This window comes from Octodon degus, unplaced genomic scaffold (assembly GCF_000260255.1).
Source record: "Octodon degus isolate 3935 unplaced genomic scaffold, OctDeg1.0 scaffold00134, whole genome shotgun sequence".
Lineage (NCBI taxonomy): Eukaryota > Metazoa > Chordata > Mammalia > Rodentia > Octodontidae > Octodon > Octodon degus.
The window spans coordinates 7,041,566-7,058,640 of NW_004524710.1; the positions used below are offsets into that span (position 1 = coordinate 7,041,566).

General features: G+C 36.9%; 1 protein-coding gene across 1 annotated transcript in view; it reads right to left on the reverse strand.

The window, feature by feature from the left end:
- The window catches only part of Necab1 (N-terminal EF-hand calcium binding protein 1), a 170,743-nt gene that overhangs the window by 9,217 nt on the left and 144,451 nt on the right, over positions 1-17,075 (reverse strand). Inside the window, exons 9-10 of the mRNA XM_004641319.2 lie at positions 12,595-12,648; positions 1,192-1,304 (exon numbers count right to left, since the gene is read on the reverse strand). Coding sequence (XP_004641376.1) covers positions 1,192-1,304; positions 12,595-12,648 — 167 coding nt within the window. The remainder of the gene's footprint in view (positions 1-1,191; positions 1,305-12,594; positions 12,649-17,075) is intronic.

The following is a 17,075-nucleotide window of genomic DNA, read 5'->3' on the forward strand; positions in this document are numbered from 1 at the left end:
AGCTGCTCAAGCTGGTATCCTTTTCTAACTTTTCATTCTCTTTTAAGAGCTTGCCTGACCTTTCTTGGCTCCTCAAGGTAAAGTAAACATACCATTTTATCTTTTCTTTTGGATATAAGATCTCACTCACTATGTACTTCAGGCTGGCTTTGAACTGACTATGTAACCCAGCCTGGCTCTGAATTCATGACAGTCCTCCTGTTTCAGTCTCCTTAAAGTGGGAATTTTATGTATGCAACACCATGCCCAGCCTCACTTTCTAATTAAAGCTTTTTCTGCAAATTTGGGCTTTAGTTTTAATTTCCATTTCTACTAAAGCAAGGATCCACACTGGTTGGTGACAGCTGTGAAAGTTTTTTCAATGCAGGTGAATTTGGCATTGGGTACTGGAATTGACAGAGACCTGCAGCTGGGTGTGCATTTCTCAAAAGGAGAGTGCCCTGGTCTAAAGCACAGTAAGAGTAAACATTATGCTGGATGATCTACTAACATCTGTACACAAGGCAGAGTGTTCAGTTAAGGGAAACAAATAGTAGCAATAATATGGATTCTGGGGTCTGAAGACTGTGAATATAGGGGTCAGGATAAAATCTAGCATTTGGTAAGATACTAGATTACTGCAGGGTCCTGGTTAAGGCAATTCTGCAATTTCTGGGAAGTTATTCTAGTACCTGTTTATTAGTGGTTGGAGTGAAAAAACTTCACCAGAGGTATGGTGTAGTATTGTAGACTCAGATAATAGAAGCCTAAGCTGAGTGGTACCCATGGAAAGAACTACTACTGCTTTTATGAAATAAACAAGACCGGAATTACAGCCTTGTCCTCTGGAAATTTCAAGATGGGGAGTAGTCATCAGGCCATGGGATACAATGCAATCAAGGCTGGATGGAGTCAAGGTCTCATCTTCGCTCTCAACATGATTCAATGAATGTTGGAGGTCTGGATGCCAATGGGGGAATTTCAATCCACCGGAAACTCCTTTTATTCAAATTGTTCTCCATTTTATTTTTCTTTGGGTCTTTAAATCACCTTAAGATCTAAGGGTCAGACAAGAAGCACCGAAACTCTGCAAAAGGGGCCACCCAGGGGGCTGTACTGCTCAGGATAATTTAACTTGAGGATTCCCAAATGCCTGTCTTCTCAACCCACGACCCACCCTCCTCTAAAGTGAGACCAACCAGGGACACTCACCGTAAACACCCACTTTGGGCAGAAGCACTCTCCACATAGTGCTTCAGAGCCAACTGGAATTCTTCCAGATCCTCTTCTATCACAGACATCTGACGCTGCACCAGCATGATGTGCTGTCGAGGAAAGGGCAGGATGATATCTTGGCTGTCATGGAGTTTCATTTAAAGAGACCCACACTGCCCATCTCGACCCTCCTCACAAAGCAAACAACTGCCATCCAACAATGTGACCAAGGAAGGTCATGACTGTTGTAAACATAAAATTATTGAAAGTGTATCGCCAATATAGGTGGGGTATTTTTCTTGGCTCTAGTTACAGTAGCTAAAAAGAAACTGCCTTTCATGTATTTCTCTTTTAAAAGCAGTGATTCAATTAGAATCACTGGAAGGTTTTAAGATTACATTTATATCAGAATGTCTGGGAGTAGGGCCTAGGCAGAGGTATTTTTAAACACCTCTCTATGTGTCTCTAATAAGCAACAAAGCTGGGATCACTGTTTTTCAGTCACTTTTGTATATGTCACCACTTCAGCTTATTGAATATTTTGTGGTACGGTACATATTATGACAATCATTACAAAACAAATTTCAAACAATACATGATCACTGATGCTTTTTCAAATCATGCACTAGTGATTGCAGGGTTCTCAAATATATTACCTCTATAGTAGGCTGTGTTCAAAACACCATGTCATTGGGTAGAGTCCCTATTTGATGGATCACGCTGGGTTATATGCCAACCTCTTCATCTAGCAAATATTATTACTAGCAGAGCAATTGTAGTTTGCAGAGTTCCCTAAAAATCTCTCTGTGACTTTCTCATGAAACCTTTAGTTTTTTGCTCTTCTTTGAGGATTGGAAAAAAAATTATAAAAGTGAAAGTAAATGTAAGAATTGATCTCAGCCACAAAAGTACAAAATACAACAAAAGACAAACATAATCTAGAATATATAAAGACTTTTGCTGATTACCAGCCAGATATCTAGAATGAAACTTGTAGTCTGCTAGCCCCTATTCTATTGAATTTCTCAGCTTGCTTTGTAGCAAGTAAATAACAGGTCCTGGATTCTGGGTATACAGTGATGACTCTAGCTATAATTCCAGTCATTATAGGGCTTACGAAAAGAAGAACCAAACTTAGAGAACAATGTCTAGCAAATGACATTAGGTGTAGCCACTAGCACATGAAACTCACTACACTTAAATTGGCCAAATGGTTGCCAAATTGTGTAGGGAACTGTATGCCAAAGAAATCATCACATTAATCTTTAAATTTATTGACTATTTAGACCTTAAGATTATATTTGCATGCACAAATACATCTGAGCAGGAAGCATGCTATGGATATTTCAAGCCCTCCCACCACCTGAAGCAGCCTTTTTCCTTGGGTCTCTAAATCACCTTAACATCTAAGGATCAGACAAGAAACACCCAAACTCTGCTAAGGGGCTGCCCAGAGTGCTATACTGCTCAGCATAATTTAACAGGAGGATTCTCAACAAAAGATAAAGATATATTATTAGGTGAAAAATTAGAGTATTATTAGAGAAATTATTAACTTCTCTTTTTGCTAAGACTGGGCATGGTGGTGTGCGCCTGTAATCCCAGCTCTTGGGAGGCTGTAAATTGGTGGATCACGGAGTCTGATCTAGTAGTGAGACCCTGAACAGCCTGTACACCCTTCCCTAAAATACAAAAAAAAAATTCTCTATGTTTCATTATTCTCCAATATGCTGTTTTAAATGATCATGGAGAGTAATGGGCCAAGAATCTTTCAAAAGAACAAAGGACAGTAGAAATCTTTCCAGAATAGAGATACATGGTCAAATACTAATTATTGTTGTAGTGAGTGCTATGCATTTCTCTTTTATCCCTTTTTTTGAATGGGATTTTCTTGTAGCATCTATCCTCACCTAGTTTTATTGCTATATATTCTATCATTTCTCTCTCTTTCCTCTCTCACTCTCCCTCCCTCCCGGGACAGTCTCCCTTGTGAAACAATCTGTATGTATGTGTTCTCTATGTGGCAAAAAGGATGCAAAAATGAATATCTAAAGATCACAAGGCAGACTGTACTAATTCTAAGCTGTTTATTTCTTTTCTTTCTAGGTACATTGGTAGACTCTGTATTGAAGCCTCCCTTGCAGTTATGTTAATATATTGACAAGTTCTCCCCAACAAATAAGGCAGACTACACACCATTTATGAACCAAAACAAGAATGTGAATTTCTTCCGCATTCTTTTTTCTTTTTCTGTTAACAGGATGAAAACCTATCTTAGGGTTGGGAGAGATACAGCTCAACGGTTCCTGAATCACTGTGTGGAATTTTAACTGGACTAGGAATGGATTGTTTTGCTATTGGAATCATTCCACACTTGGATTCATTTGCCTCCATAATGTTATTAGTCTTGGATGAGTTCAACAAATTATTTGACCTTTGTTCTACATCCTCTCAGGATCATCAATTAAGAATTGAAATATTCAAGCCCATAACTGTCTCTTAGGTTTCTCTGGTGAACAGTTGATGTCTGTATGACTCTCTTAAAAATCTGTTTTCTAGGACCTGCCGGTTAGCTCAGTTGTTTAAGCACCTGCTCATGCAAACACTGTCAGGTGCAGGATACCATGGTCCAATCCCCAGCTTCACATGCCTTACCAGAAAATAAAAATAGATAAATAAAAATAAAATCCTGCTCAACTTTGGGTCAACCAAATAGCTCAGCAGATTAAAGCACCTGCAAGCAGGTGCAGGGGCTGGCATTCAATCCCTGGGCCTGCTGCACTGGCCCCACCCCTGCCGCATGCTGAGACAGCAATTGAAATTGGGCATGGTGATGCACGCCTATAATCCCAGCTCTTGGGAGGCTGTAAACAGGCAGATCACTACGAATCCAATCTAGTAGTGAGACCCTGAACACCTTCTAGACCCTTTCCTAAAATAAAAAAAGTCTGTTTTCTATATTCATAACTAGAGTTAAAGACAATCTCTTTCAGATTAATGGTGAGAATGTCTTTTTTCTAGAAATATGCAAGGAATTTTTCACTGGAAAATTTTGATTAACAATCATTCAGATGATTTTTGTGGGCTTCCTTGCAATATAGATAGGTAGATAGACAGACAGACAGACAGACAGACAGACAGACAGACATCTCCACCCCCAACATAATTCTTCTAATCTGAGGAAAATTCTTGTGTGATTCATCAGAACAGACTGCTTAAAATGACAAGAATCCTCTATGATTCTCTGAACCCATGCTCTATGAAATATCACTTTCTTCTCCTTCCATCAAGACATGGATTCTCTTCCCCTCCCTGTGGATCAGGGTCGGGCTTCTAATTTGCTTTCACAGCCACGTGTGGCAGCATTGATGGGCGCCCTTTTCAAGTTAGGGCCCAGGAAGCTTATCAGTTTCTACCCATTCCCTTGCATCCCCAGGATTGTCATGTAAGCAAGGTCTGCTGGAGCAGGAGTCAGCACACTTGCTTTGTAAATAGATAATAAAGATTTTTGTTTTGAATTAATATTTATTTTTGTAAAGATAACATATAAACATGATTAAAAGGGGAATAAGTGTTACTCATTGAGGACTGTGTTGCTTTCATAACTGTCCCAAAGTCACTCACTTCTTCACAGAGTGATTGCTATTGTCAGGTGTCTTCAGAATCAATACAGAGCTATCCTGTACAGGAATATGCATTCTATTCTTAGTATCACTCTGCCCACATTGTCTTCATTTGCTTTTTTTTCACCTAACAATGTATCCTGGAAAGTGTTTCACCACAGTGCAACTGTAAAACTGCCTCACTTTTTAATTATTTGGTTTCATGTTTCATACACTTTTAATGGGTGATTAGCTTTCCCTTACACAGGTACCTAGAGGTGTATTTTGTGTACACCCTATCATTCATGCTTAGCCTATTTTTCTTATACTCTAACTTTCTCTGTTTCGATAAATAATACTATAAGTATATTACTCAAATACATGTGTCATACTATTTTAGAAATGAATAGTTAAGCCAAATTGTGACTTTAGTCAATATATTAAATGGAAAAAAGCTGAAAGCCTTCCCTTTAAAATTAGAAACAAGACAGGGTTATTCTATATCACCATGACTTTTCAGTATAGTTTTTAAGAGATTATCCACAGGAACCACGCAAGGGAAAGAAGCAAAACAGATACGCATTGGGAAGGAAAAAGTCAAATTATCATTATTTGTAGATAACATGACCATTTGTATAAAAGACCACAAAAATTCCACCAAAAAACTTAATACCAAATTCAGTAGTTCAGCAGAAGACAAAATCAACACTCAAAAATTAATAGTATTTTTGTACACCAATAATAAGCTAAATAAATAAAGAAACAAATAAATAAAGGAAATAATACTTTTCACAGTAGCATCAAGAAAAATTAAGTACATAGGCATTAACCTAACGAAGAAAATGAAAGATATCTACAATGAAAACTACAGTGCTCTGAAAAAAAAAATCAATGAGGACATCAGAAAATAATAGATATCCCCTCTTCCTGGATAGGAAGAACACATACAGTCAAAATGGCTATACTTGTAAAACTGATATACTGATTTGTTACAATCCCAAATACCAGTAGTGTTGCTCATAGAACTAGAAAAAACAAGCCTAAAATTCATATGAAACTAGATTAGACCTAATGACAAAAGCAGTCCCGGGCAACAAGAGCTGGGCAGAAGGAATCACAATTCTAGGCTTCAAGTAATAAGTTATACTATAAAGTAATAATAGCATAGTGTTGGCAAAAACTAAAACAAACAACCAAAACCAAACAACCAACAAAATATAGACATGTGATCAAACAGAACAGCAGATGAAACAAAAACTCCAAGACATTCAGACATTGGAACATTGACAAAGGGGCCAAAAACTTATGACAGATACAGAAACTTAATTACCACCAAAATATAGAGAGGTAAATAAAAGAAAGATAACAGAATAAAATGAGATGAAAGTTAGAGGGGAAGGTTGATGGGGGAAAGAGGCATCCAGGAGGGAACGGAGAAGGAGATGATGTATTGTTAGGTGTATGTATCAACTTTTCGTGATAAATGTAATCACTGTGTACTGAAAATATGTACTAATAAAAAATACATTGACTTTCGTTTTGACATCTATAGACTGTTAAACTTCAGTGAAGTTTTGCAATTTAGTGTTTCCACCAAATAAGCAGGATTAGATTCCCATGCTCTTGCCAATATGCCATGCCACTAACTTCTTTTGCTTTTTAAGATTAATGCATGCTTGCAGTACATAATGACTACATGCATCATGTGGAGTTGGTACATGCACACAACTCATCTTAGCTCTTTTTACATCTCTTTCCTCTGTTTTCCTGCTTCCTCTCTCCATCCCTTCCCATTTTTAAATGATCTATCTTCCTAATGCCGTAGTAAATATTTTAGGCTTTGTGTGCTAGATGGCCCCTACTATTACAGTGCAAAAGCAGCTACAGATAAAATGTAAGCAAATGGGTATGGCTGTGTTTCAGTACAATGTTAGGTATATAAGGAGCAGGCTGTCCTGTGCCAGCCTTCACACTAGAGTAATACAGAACACATGCAACAGATCTGGGGCTTTAGATGTATAAGAAAGCTCAGGCAAGACCAGCAAAGCTAACATGCTGCTGAGTACAGATCCTTGAGGAAAGCCATCTGACCCCACAGTGACACTCTTACTGACCCCAGGCTGTTTTCCACCCACAACACTATGGTTATTTTTAGCCACTGAAATTTGGGGTAGTTCTGTGCAGCAATAGCAAACTGCTTCATTCACTGATAAGAGTACAAGTGGAAAAACTAAACTCTTGGCTCTTAGCTTTTACTTTGCAACCCACATAAGATCTGTTTCCCTGCTCCTTTCCTCAGACATTTACAAAATAAATCAGTTAATGAGGCTTAGAAAATCTGCTGAATCTTGATTAGGCTGGTACGAAGACCTTTTGGAATTGTGGGATATTGAAGTTGGGGAAAAGGGTGAAAGAAATTCCATAGTCTCCTTAATATTTATATGGCTCTGCCAAATCTATAGCCTGAAAACTCACAGAAACTCTATAACCCATAATGACAATATTCTTTCATGATGCTACATTTTTGTTTGTCTGATCCAGAAGGAGTAGCACATCATTTATTAGTTATCTTGGGAGAATTTTGTTACAATGGAACTATGGTGAAATATTGGGAGCTGTTCACAGGTACAGACAATCCTATTTTATAGAATTATATTGCCAGTGATACTAGGTCTGAGTTGCAACTCCTTTGATTTCTTTGACTCTTTCAAGAAATGCCAGCTTTTAAAAGACTCTGACATATCTTTAGGAGACAGGTATATTTTAAATGCAACTTATTTTTTACATTATCTGCTGCCATTTACAATTGTTCTGATTATATCTTCAGTGATATCATGAATTTTTTTTTTTTACTATAACAATCTCTTAACAGCTTTTGCAAAGCAAGGCCGTATTTTGACTTGATGTTCCTTGACAGACTAGTTGGTGATAGCCCTCCACTTATGAACATATGGCAGAATCAATTTACTTCAAAAGCATTATTCATTTCTTTAATGAGGGTTAAGAGGCAAAAACAATTTTTGCTTTGGAGACTCCTTTTATGTTATGGAGTATGAGAAGCTACTTTAGTGTGCACAAGAGCGATATGTTGAGAAAGTGAGGTTTAAAAAATGGCCTCTTATGCCTTTAAACATACTTCTTTTCAATGTAGAAGATATTTGGAAAATAATCCTGCTAGTCAAGTAGTCACTGATAAGCAGGGCCACACAAAGCACACAGGATCCTTGGTAAAAATGCTTTAGGTGGACCAAAATACTTGGCCAGACCTAGTGTGTGTGTTCTGCTTGAAGTGATCCCTTTCAAAAATCCCATTAACCTTCCTTTGCTTCATATACACTGTCTACTATTTGACAGTTCTAGGACCATAAAAATCCCAAATTTTCAACAAGTTCTAAGATAATGGTGTTAGAATTCAGAGCTGGGCACACCCTGATACACATTTGTTTCCTATTTTTATTGTATCAACAATAAAAATTCATAAATTGTTAAGGTTGTTATCTTTAATACTTGTTACAAATCATTCAAGACATTTTAATATTATTTTGTAGTACTATGGTGTTCTTTTGGTACAATGTCAGAACATTCAATGTAGTAAAAGATAAATGAATACTGTTTAAAAAATCATGCTTATTTTTTCTGGCTTTGTCTTAAATATGTCATTCTGGAACCATTCTTGCATCTCCTAAGTTAGTTTCTGTCCCCTTGATATGCAAATCTTTCTTGTAATAAACTTCACATTTTATTATAGATTCTCATTATACACTTGTATTTCTTTCTGGTCTATTCTCTACATTGAGAGAGTCACCAACTTATCTCTAGACCTTCTCTCTGGGCCTGATACATAATGGGCAGGTGGGTTACGTTATTTGTGGAGCAAGAAATAAAGATGATTTTGCTTTTGACCACTGACTATTATTATAAGTTCCTTAATAAACTTTATATATTCATTTATTTCAGAAGTATATTTGAGGGGGCCCTAAAAACTCCAGCTACTCTATAATCATTAGGTGTTCTTTCATTTATCTCTGTAATCTTTTCTTCTTTTCTTATCAGGAACAAAGTGTATACATGAAAATGACTTGGTTTTAATCTATGTGGCCTTGAATAAATTACTTAATCTTTCATATCTTGACTATTTATTAACTCTACAGAAAATTTAAATGGTGGCATTTACACCACATGTTTTGGGCAAAGATTAGATAAAATAATATATATAAATATTTTGCCTATAATAGGTATTTAATAAATGCCACTTTCATTACTTTAGGATGGGGAAAAGTTAGCTTTGAAAAAGTATTATATCCTATACTCATCATGCCATAGTGGTTTATTGCTTGGTAATTTAGATATGGCACTATTAGAGTCCAGGATTTTTTCTGTGCTTTTGAAAAATCCACCAAATACTGTGTTCTGCTCTTATGGTAGGAAACCTCATGAAACAGCCGTTTGTTAGTCTAGAGACTCACTCAAAGACTGACTGTACTTTAGTGGCCAGAACTCCACAAAAATTAACATATTGGAAGTTATGACTATTAATTTTGCTATATCAACTTCATTGATTGAAAGGCACCTAGAAGTAGAGTAGTACAGGATACTTCTGTGTTTGTCTGCGTAGTTCTTGGAGACATGCCCTTGGTATTCCTTATTGTCCCTGGATCATTCCCCTCTGGCTTTTATTGTCTGCGCTGCTTTCACACAGGTGTGAACTAAGTATTTTGTTCCTTCATGCTGTCTGTCTACCATGTTATTTCTGGCCAGTCAGCTATACACTGACTTTCCTAAAATGAACTAAATTAAACCTCTTTAAAGTTGTAGATGCAAAGCATATATCTGAACAAAGAGAAAACTGACTCATAGAGAAATGTTACATTCTGGAAATGAGTACAGGTCCAGTGCCTGCCTAACTCCTGGAGCTCAGCTATGGTTTCTGACTGTCTCAATATCTTAATGTCTTCACCTGTGTCATGGGGCCACTGATGGCACCATCTCCTTCTGCTATTTCAAGGATTAGTGAGCTGTACAGCTGGGTGTTCAGCATCACTCTTGGCATATAGCATGTGCTCAGCAAAGATTGGCTTTTAAAAAGTAAAGTGTAATACAAGCATATACTTTGCTTTCTATTGTGGAATTTATGTTAAAAAGCTCTAATGCCTTGACTAATAGAAAAGCAAAGAATGTCTTTAGTCAATGAATTCTAAAACTGGTTTTAGGTACCAGAATAAATCATTGAATGCTTAATAGGATACAGTTACAAGTATTAGCTGTGAAATAACTATGAAAAGTGGTTTTGTTCATTCTGAATATGAGATTTTATAGGCTTCAATAGTAATGCATGTACTACCACTAATAAAAATACTACTTTTATTGACAAACATCTTAACATTAATTGATTTTTTTTGGTGGTGGTGGGGTGGTACTAGGAATTGAACACAGAATCATTGCACTGAGCTACATCCTAGGCCTTTTTATTTTTCACTTTTGAGACAGGACCTTGACAAGTCATTGAGTTACCCAGGCTGGGCTCAAATTTATTATTCTCAAAATCCCAGAGTTCAATGATTGCAGTCACACACCATCACACTTGGCTCTTACTATTAATTGTGAAAGAAAATAACCAGTTTGAGCTGTTGCTATGTATCTATACCCAAAGGTCATACTTATTTTTAACCTATTATACATGGTTGAAAATAGTCACAGAATATCTCTTCCTGTTTTTAAACAATATTGACAACTGAAATACTTTCCCAGTCCCAATTTTTTAAAGCATAGCTGTGATTGAAAGATATGGCAAATGTTTAAGTTAAACAAAATCTTTATTATAGTAAAAGAAACATTGCCAAGAATCATGGGATAAGGGATGGAAGAAAGAAGGAGTACTTGGAGGAATAATAGTAATGTGTCTTTAATTGTAACAAAATTTTAAATTTAAACATTTGTCATATCTATATGCCTTGATCACCCCCCCATTGATCAAGAGTTTGTAACAATTTCTGCCCAGTAAAAAAATAATGATGTGTCCATCATTCACATCATCCACCTTATTTACTGGATCTGGCACTGTGTAATTTCTGGTTCCTCCCCAAAGTCAAAGTGACATGAAAGGCAAACATTATACATTGACTGAGGATATTGCTTTACAGCTCAACTAAAGACACATGTGAAAGAAGACTTCCAGAACTATCTCAGAAAGTGGCCAACAAAACAAAATGAAATATGGAAAATGTGTTCAAAGTGAAGGGAAATGTTTTAAGGGGGATTAATGGTGATGTGGATTAAAATGTACTGTAATAAAAAAGTTTAAATTTAATTTTCCCTATATGTTGAGACCATACCTCATAGTTTATGTACTATTGAATTTGTAGTCCTGTGTGTATTGACTATCTTCAGTATATGTATTGGCATTGACTTCTCTTTTGTCAAGGCTTAGCAAATGTCACAGCTGCCACCTTTCACAAACAACCCTTGGATGATTTTTCTTCTTCATAGATAGAGATTAATAGCCCCTCATTAGAAAATTATTTAAGAGTAGACAATTGCCTCTCACAACTTCAGGAGAGTTGTGTTCATTTTTCTTGGAGTTGTCTGCCTCAATCATAGGCGATGGCACTGGATGTAGCATCATAAGATTGACCATGGCTGTGCCTAGAAAACCACACCAACGTGCTCTTCTAGGGTGAGGGCTCCACACCAGCTCAGCTTCCTACAGGCAGCCACTGTAGTATCTGAGGTGCCTGATAAGCTAACACAAACTGCAATGATGCCTTTGAAGACATAAAAGTGCTGATTGTTCAGTGAAAAAAGGCAGTTCTATCATGAATATGCAGATCTCTAAGATTCTAATGATAGCAGCCATTATTCAACTTTTCTGAAAAACCCCAAGACTTTCTATGAAGAATCCTCTTGTATCTCAAAACTAAAAATGGGCAAAAGCCTACCACATGAGTGGGCACTGCCTCTTGCCATGCAGTCAGTGCCTGTGAAACAGTACAGATACACAGACGAAAGTTCCCAGCTTCCATGTAAATGCGACTGGTCCCTCATCATCTGTCTACAAGGCACAGATTGCATATAACACAATAAGATATTATGAAAAGTGATTTTCTGCTAGTATCCAAGATTATCAAATCTAGTTTCTTACTAAGTGTAAATGAAATCACCCAACTTCCTCAAATAGTACATACTATAAATATGCTAAAATAAAATCACAGTATGTGTTGCTTTCAATTAATTTATTAACTATTTTTTTTACAAATCATTCTACCTTTTATTATGTTTGTCTATTTTCATACATTACAACCACTATAGATATGCATTTCTCCAGGGCCATAAATGGCCCCTTTTCTCTAAACATCAATGTGTTTTTGTAAAAATTATTTTTGAGCATTTAGAGGTTCCTAGCTTCAGGCTAAATATTGGAAATGCAATAACAAATAGGAGTGGACTTCAGCTCAGATATGTAAATTACTCAACTTGGTAGCTTTCACAAAATGTGCTCATGATAAAATTTGCATGTTAACCTTTTCTTGCAGTCATATTCATTCAATTATTTAATAATTACATTGACTTATGCATGCATAAAATTTGCATATTTCATCCATTACATGCTGTTTCACAAAAAAAAAATCCCTTGAGAAGTAGATATTACACTTCTACAAAGCGGAGTTTACTCATGCAAAATGAACAATGCTCATATATTCCTCAATTTTAAAATTTTTAATGGAAATAATAGGTTTTGAAGAAGTTGAACCACATTTTACAAGTATGTATATCCAGAATTTTGACCTGGAAAGGTACTTACAGATTTAGTATTCCCATCAATAACTTCTTCTTCCAGAGGTTCAAGTTTGAGATCCTTCAGGGAAGAAAATGGCAAGAGAAAACAAACACCCAGAAATTAGATAATTAAAACAAACATCATATATTCATGATCGCTCTTTCATGGTTAGTATTGTACCCAAAGAACCTAATTATCTAAATGAGATGAAAAAATTACGGTTTTAAAAATTGAGGAGGAAATGTCATTAAGGCGGTCCAAAATAGAAATTAGATAATTAAAAAAATACCATAAATTCAAAATAATTCTGCTTTTCAAAAACTGGGGAGGAATGGGCTGGTGAGGTAGTTCTGTAGACTGCGTACCAGCGTAGGCAAGTGCTGGAACCAGGGTTCTATTTCGGCATCACATGCCATGCTAGCCCCACCCCCTGGTGCCCTGCACTGGCTACTGAGACCGTGCATGGTGGTGCATGCCTGTAATCCCAATGTTGGGGAGGCTGAAAACAGGAGAATCACTATGAGTCCAAGCTATGTAGTGAGACCTTGTACCAAATACATTAAAATAAAACAAAACAGAACAAAAAAACTGAGCAGGAAATATCAGGAAAAACAAATAAAACAGAAATTAATTAAAGCAAACACCATAGGTTCATATGTTAGCTTTTTTCATGGCTAATACTGTTTCATAAAATCTCATTATCTGAATGAGATGAAGTAATTCTGAGTTTTTAAAAATTTAGCTGTTTCAATTAAGTCTCATTTTGCTCATTTATCAATTGTGAGGAGCTATTTCAGATGCGCTTAAATTTGGTATTGCTGTAAGTTTATTTCTATGTTGCCATTAGAGAGCAAATAGGAGGAATGACATACACTAGAACAGAGTAGAAGGACAGAAAGGCAAAACAAAGAAAAATTTAGAGTAACTGGGCCTGACAGGTTGAATTCTTCTGCACTGAAAACTCTTGCATTTCTGCCTTTCCTACTAGAGACACTAGACTATTGATATATTCCATCTACACTGCAACACATATTTTGTTTTACTAAAAAGAAGTGAATTAAAAAGTAGATGGAGATGCTGCTGATATTTACTAAAAAGGGAGGAACTAATTTATGACCTTAGCCTCTGGGATGACCAGTGAATAACAATAATGTCCCCAGTGAAACCAAGTGCATATCTCCAAAGACTTCATTGTATGAATACATTCCTCATATTTCTTCCAAGTGAAGATTATGCATTATAATTCCTTGATAGATCAGAAATAAATTGAAATCCAGACTATCTGAAATAACACAAACTTGGTAAGGAGAGGTCAGTGTAGACCTAGCAGTACTGTTTTGGGAGCGCAGCGTTGAGCAGGTTGTTACCCTGTCTGTGACTTCACTTTTACTAATCCTTTACCTATTCTCTCCCCCTTAGTCCTCCTATGGCTGGCTTTTTCTTACCTTTCACATCTCAGCTCAAATGGAGGTTCCTAAAAGAGATCTTCCCAGACCACTTGCTTTGAGCATTTGACCTTTTCATCCCAATCACATTGCACTGCTTTTTTTCATACCACTTTCTACTACCTGATTTTATTTCATTTCTTAAATTTGCTTACTTGCTTTTTTTCTCTCTATCTCTTCAGAGACAAGGATCTTGTCTGCGTTGGCCACCACGATTCCTATTGTCACAATGGCAGCAGACACATAGTAGCTACTCAATGAAGGCAGAATAAATGAATGGCTGGACGAAGGCCCTCTGGAAATCATAGCTTTTTTACCAAGGCAAAGTTATTTAATGAATACAGATGTGAATAAAATGTTAAAAAGAGAGGGGGCCGGGGAGATGGCTCAGTAGAATAAGCACTTCCCTGGCAAGCACAAGGGCCTGAGTTCAATCCCCAGTTCCGCAAAAAAAAAAAAAAAAAAAAAAAAAAAAAAAAAAAAAAAAAAAAGTTGAAAAGAATTCTACAGATAGAAACTATAAAATAGTAATGTTCATGACTGTTACTTGCTTAACACCAGCTCAGACATATGTTTCAGTTTTACCTTCTCTGATCTAAGGCATAATATAGTTACACTATATGAGTGTGACATTCTCATCTACTCCCTTTCAGTTGAGGATGCCCTGTGATCTAATAAGCATTGACTGCTTAATAAAGATTGAGTAGGCTTTTTTTGGTCTTTGTTAATTTTTTGTTTTACATTAAATGTTTTTTGCACGTTTCAACAAAACATAAATATATGCCTACAAACACTTGAAGAAACTTGCAGAAATTCCAAGTGTTATTTTCCCTGGAGATGAATGGAATCTGGTTTGGTTTAGAGTGCCTGAAGGATTCATCATAAATACTTAATAGACAGAAAAGATAACATATGTCCCTCGGCAGGCACACTTCTTTTTAACAGAGGATCAAACCTAGTGCTAACCACTGCGGGATACAAGTCAGCGGCGAGATGACAAGCACTTAGCCACTGTTTGGCAATTGGGTAGTTTTTCCCTAAAACATGAATTCATCCCAGCATAGAATATGCTGCAGCAGACAACTGACTTCTCCTGCTTTTTCACTTATTAAGACAGCTCACGCTGAGCTGCACACGGCTGGAACCTCACACCTGGAACCATCACACTGTACTTTCAACAAACCTCCCAGACCCTGTGCTTGAAAGAAACCCTTTCATAAGCAGGAAAAGAGACAAAATGTTCAGGAAAGAAAGAGACCTGGCAATAAAGTTTGGAGAGGAAAAAGATATGACTAAAGCTTGAGCCATTCCTTTAAAAATAACTATATACATTTTAAACACCAAATAGAGTTTGCCCAAGAGTTACAAAATTGCTTTTGAAAGCAGTTTGTGTTCTTTAAATGAATTCAAAGTTACTTAACAAAAGAACCCATATGTTTTAGTAGGACTTAGTTTTCAAAAAAGTGCCCTGAGTGTCTAGACTTCCAGTATTGGAAATCTAGTTTCTGTAGCCACTAATTTTCTTAAGACTCAGCTTATAGATCAATTGATAGAAATAAGGAAGATGAAAAGCTGATCTGCAGCAAGCTCTTAGTTTAGGTGTTTGCTCCAGTAGGAGGCTGATAAATTCAACAAATGCAGACTCTGTGGCAGAGGGCATGGAGCCTCTGAGGCTGTAGCCCCTTGGCCATGCTCCTCTCTCCAGTCTTCTCTGCAGTGATCTCTTCTATCCACAGGACCCTGGAGTTCTGTCTCTGTGGGGATGGCCCTTCAGATCTGAAACTGTGAGCCTGATTTCTCTCTGCTAATATCTGACTGCGTATTTCTACCTATGATTCTTATTGCACTGTGAAATGAACAGATCTAATGAAACCTGTTCACCTTCTGATCTCATTTCAGAGATCATCTTTCAATGACTGTTCCCTTTCCTCTTAATGGTGTGATGTTCACCCTCCCACAGTCAGGCTCCAATCCTCACCTGTATTCCCACCATACTTACTCAGTGGCGTTGTCAATTTCGCTTCCAGGCTTTCAAATATGCCATTCTCTTTTCCCTTGCTAGTACAGGTCTGTCTACTGTGGGTGTGGGAGGTACAACCTACTCTTTCTTGCTGTTGTCTAAGATAGCTCTCTGGGGACTCTGAGCTTAACTCTTTGCTTATTTTAATGCATTCAGCATTTACTTTAGTGCAATTAATATTCTTGTCCAATTTGCTAACTAAAAGATATTTTTGTTTGTCTCTGATATGCTAAAACATAATAAATGCCCCCTATAGTCTTCAATTCAAAGTCCAAATCCCTTAATTAATTACATAAGGACATCAGTAGTTTGCCCCCATCCATCCCTCTATCCATCCATTAGTCCATCCAAGCCTGCTTGTCACTGCTTTCCTAAATGAAGACTGAATCAAGCTTATCTACTTGACCTTTGCTCATGCTTCACTCCCCTCTCCAATCAGTCTTTGTACTGAACTTTACTTCTTCATAGCAAATATTACTTTGTTCATTAATTTGTCAGCTGTTCAACATTTATCCTACCTTTAATGATATGCATTTGCCTTTCTGTGAATTATTTCTTCTTCTTTCCATACAATGCTCTAGGATTGTTAATCAAGGTGTTCTCTCATCTTTCACCCAAGAGGTCAATGCACTACCCCAGTGAGAACAGGCCAACCTTCTCTCCTAAGTCCATTATTGACAGTAAGTAGAATCCTGAGGGGAAAGTCAGTAGACTGGAAATGATTTGAGCTCATTTATTACAGTGCAAGCAACCTGAGAGACCAAGTAATTCTTGCTCCCTACATCTTTTAAATTATATCATCTCCTGGATTTTCTTGAATTCAGATCTCTATACCAGCAGAATTGAAAGAGTTCCAAACTCTTTCAACACAGGGAACAACTTCACTGAAGACTGGGCATTGGGGACCCCTACTCTAGATGGTATATTGATCTTTGAGCACTTTCATAACCTTCCAAAAAGTCTCAGTGATATTAAATTAGTGATTTCTGTTGAATCAAGTAATCATTTTTAAAGTCCAACTTAAACCCTTCCTATGTGTG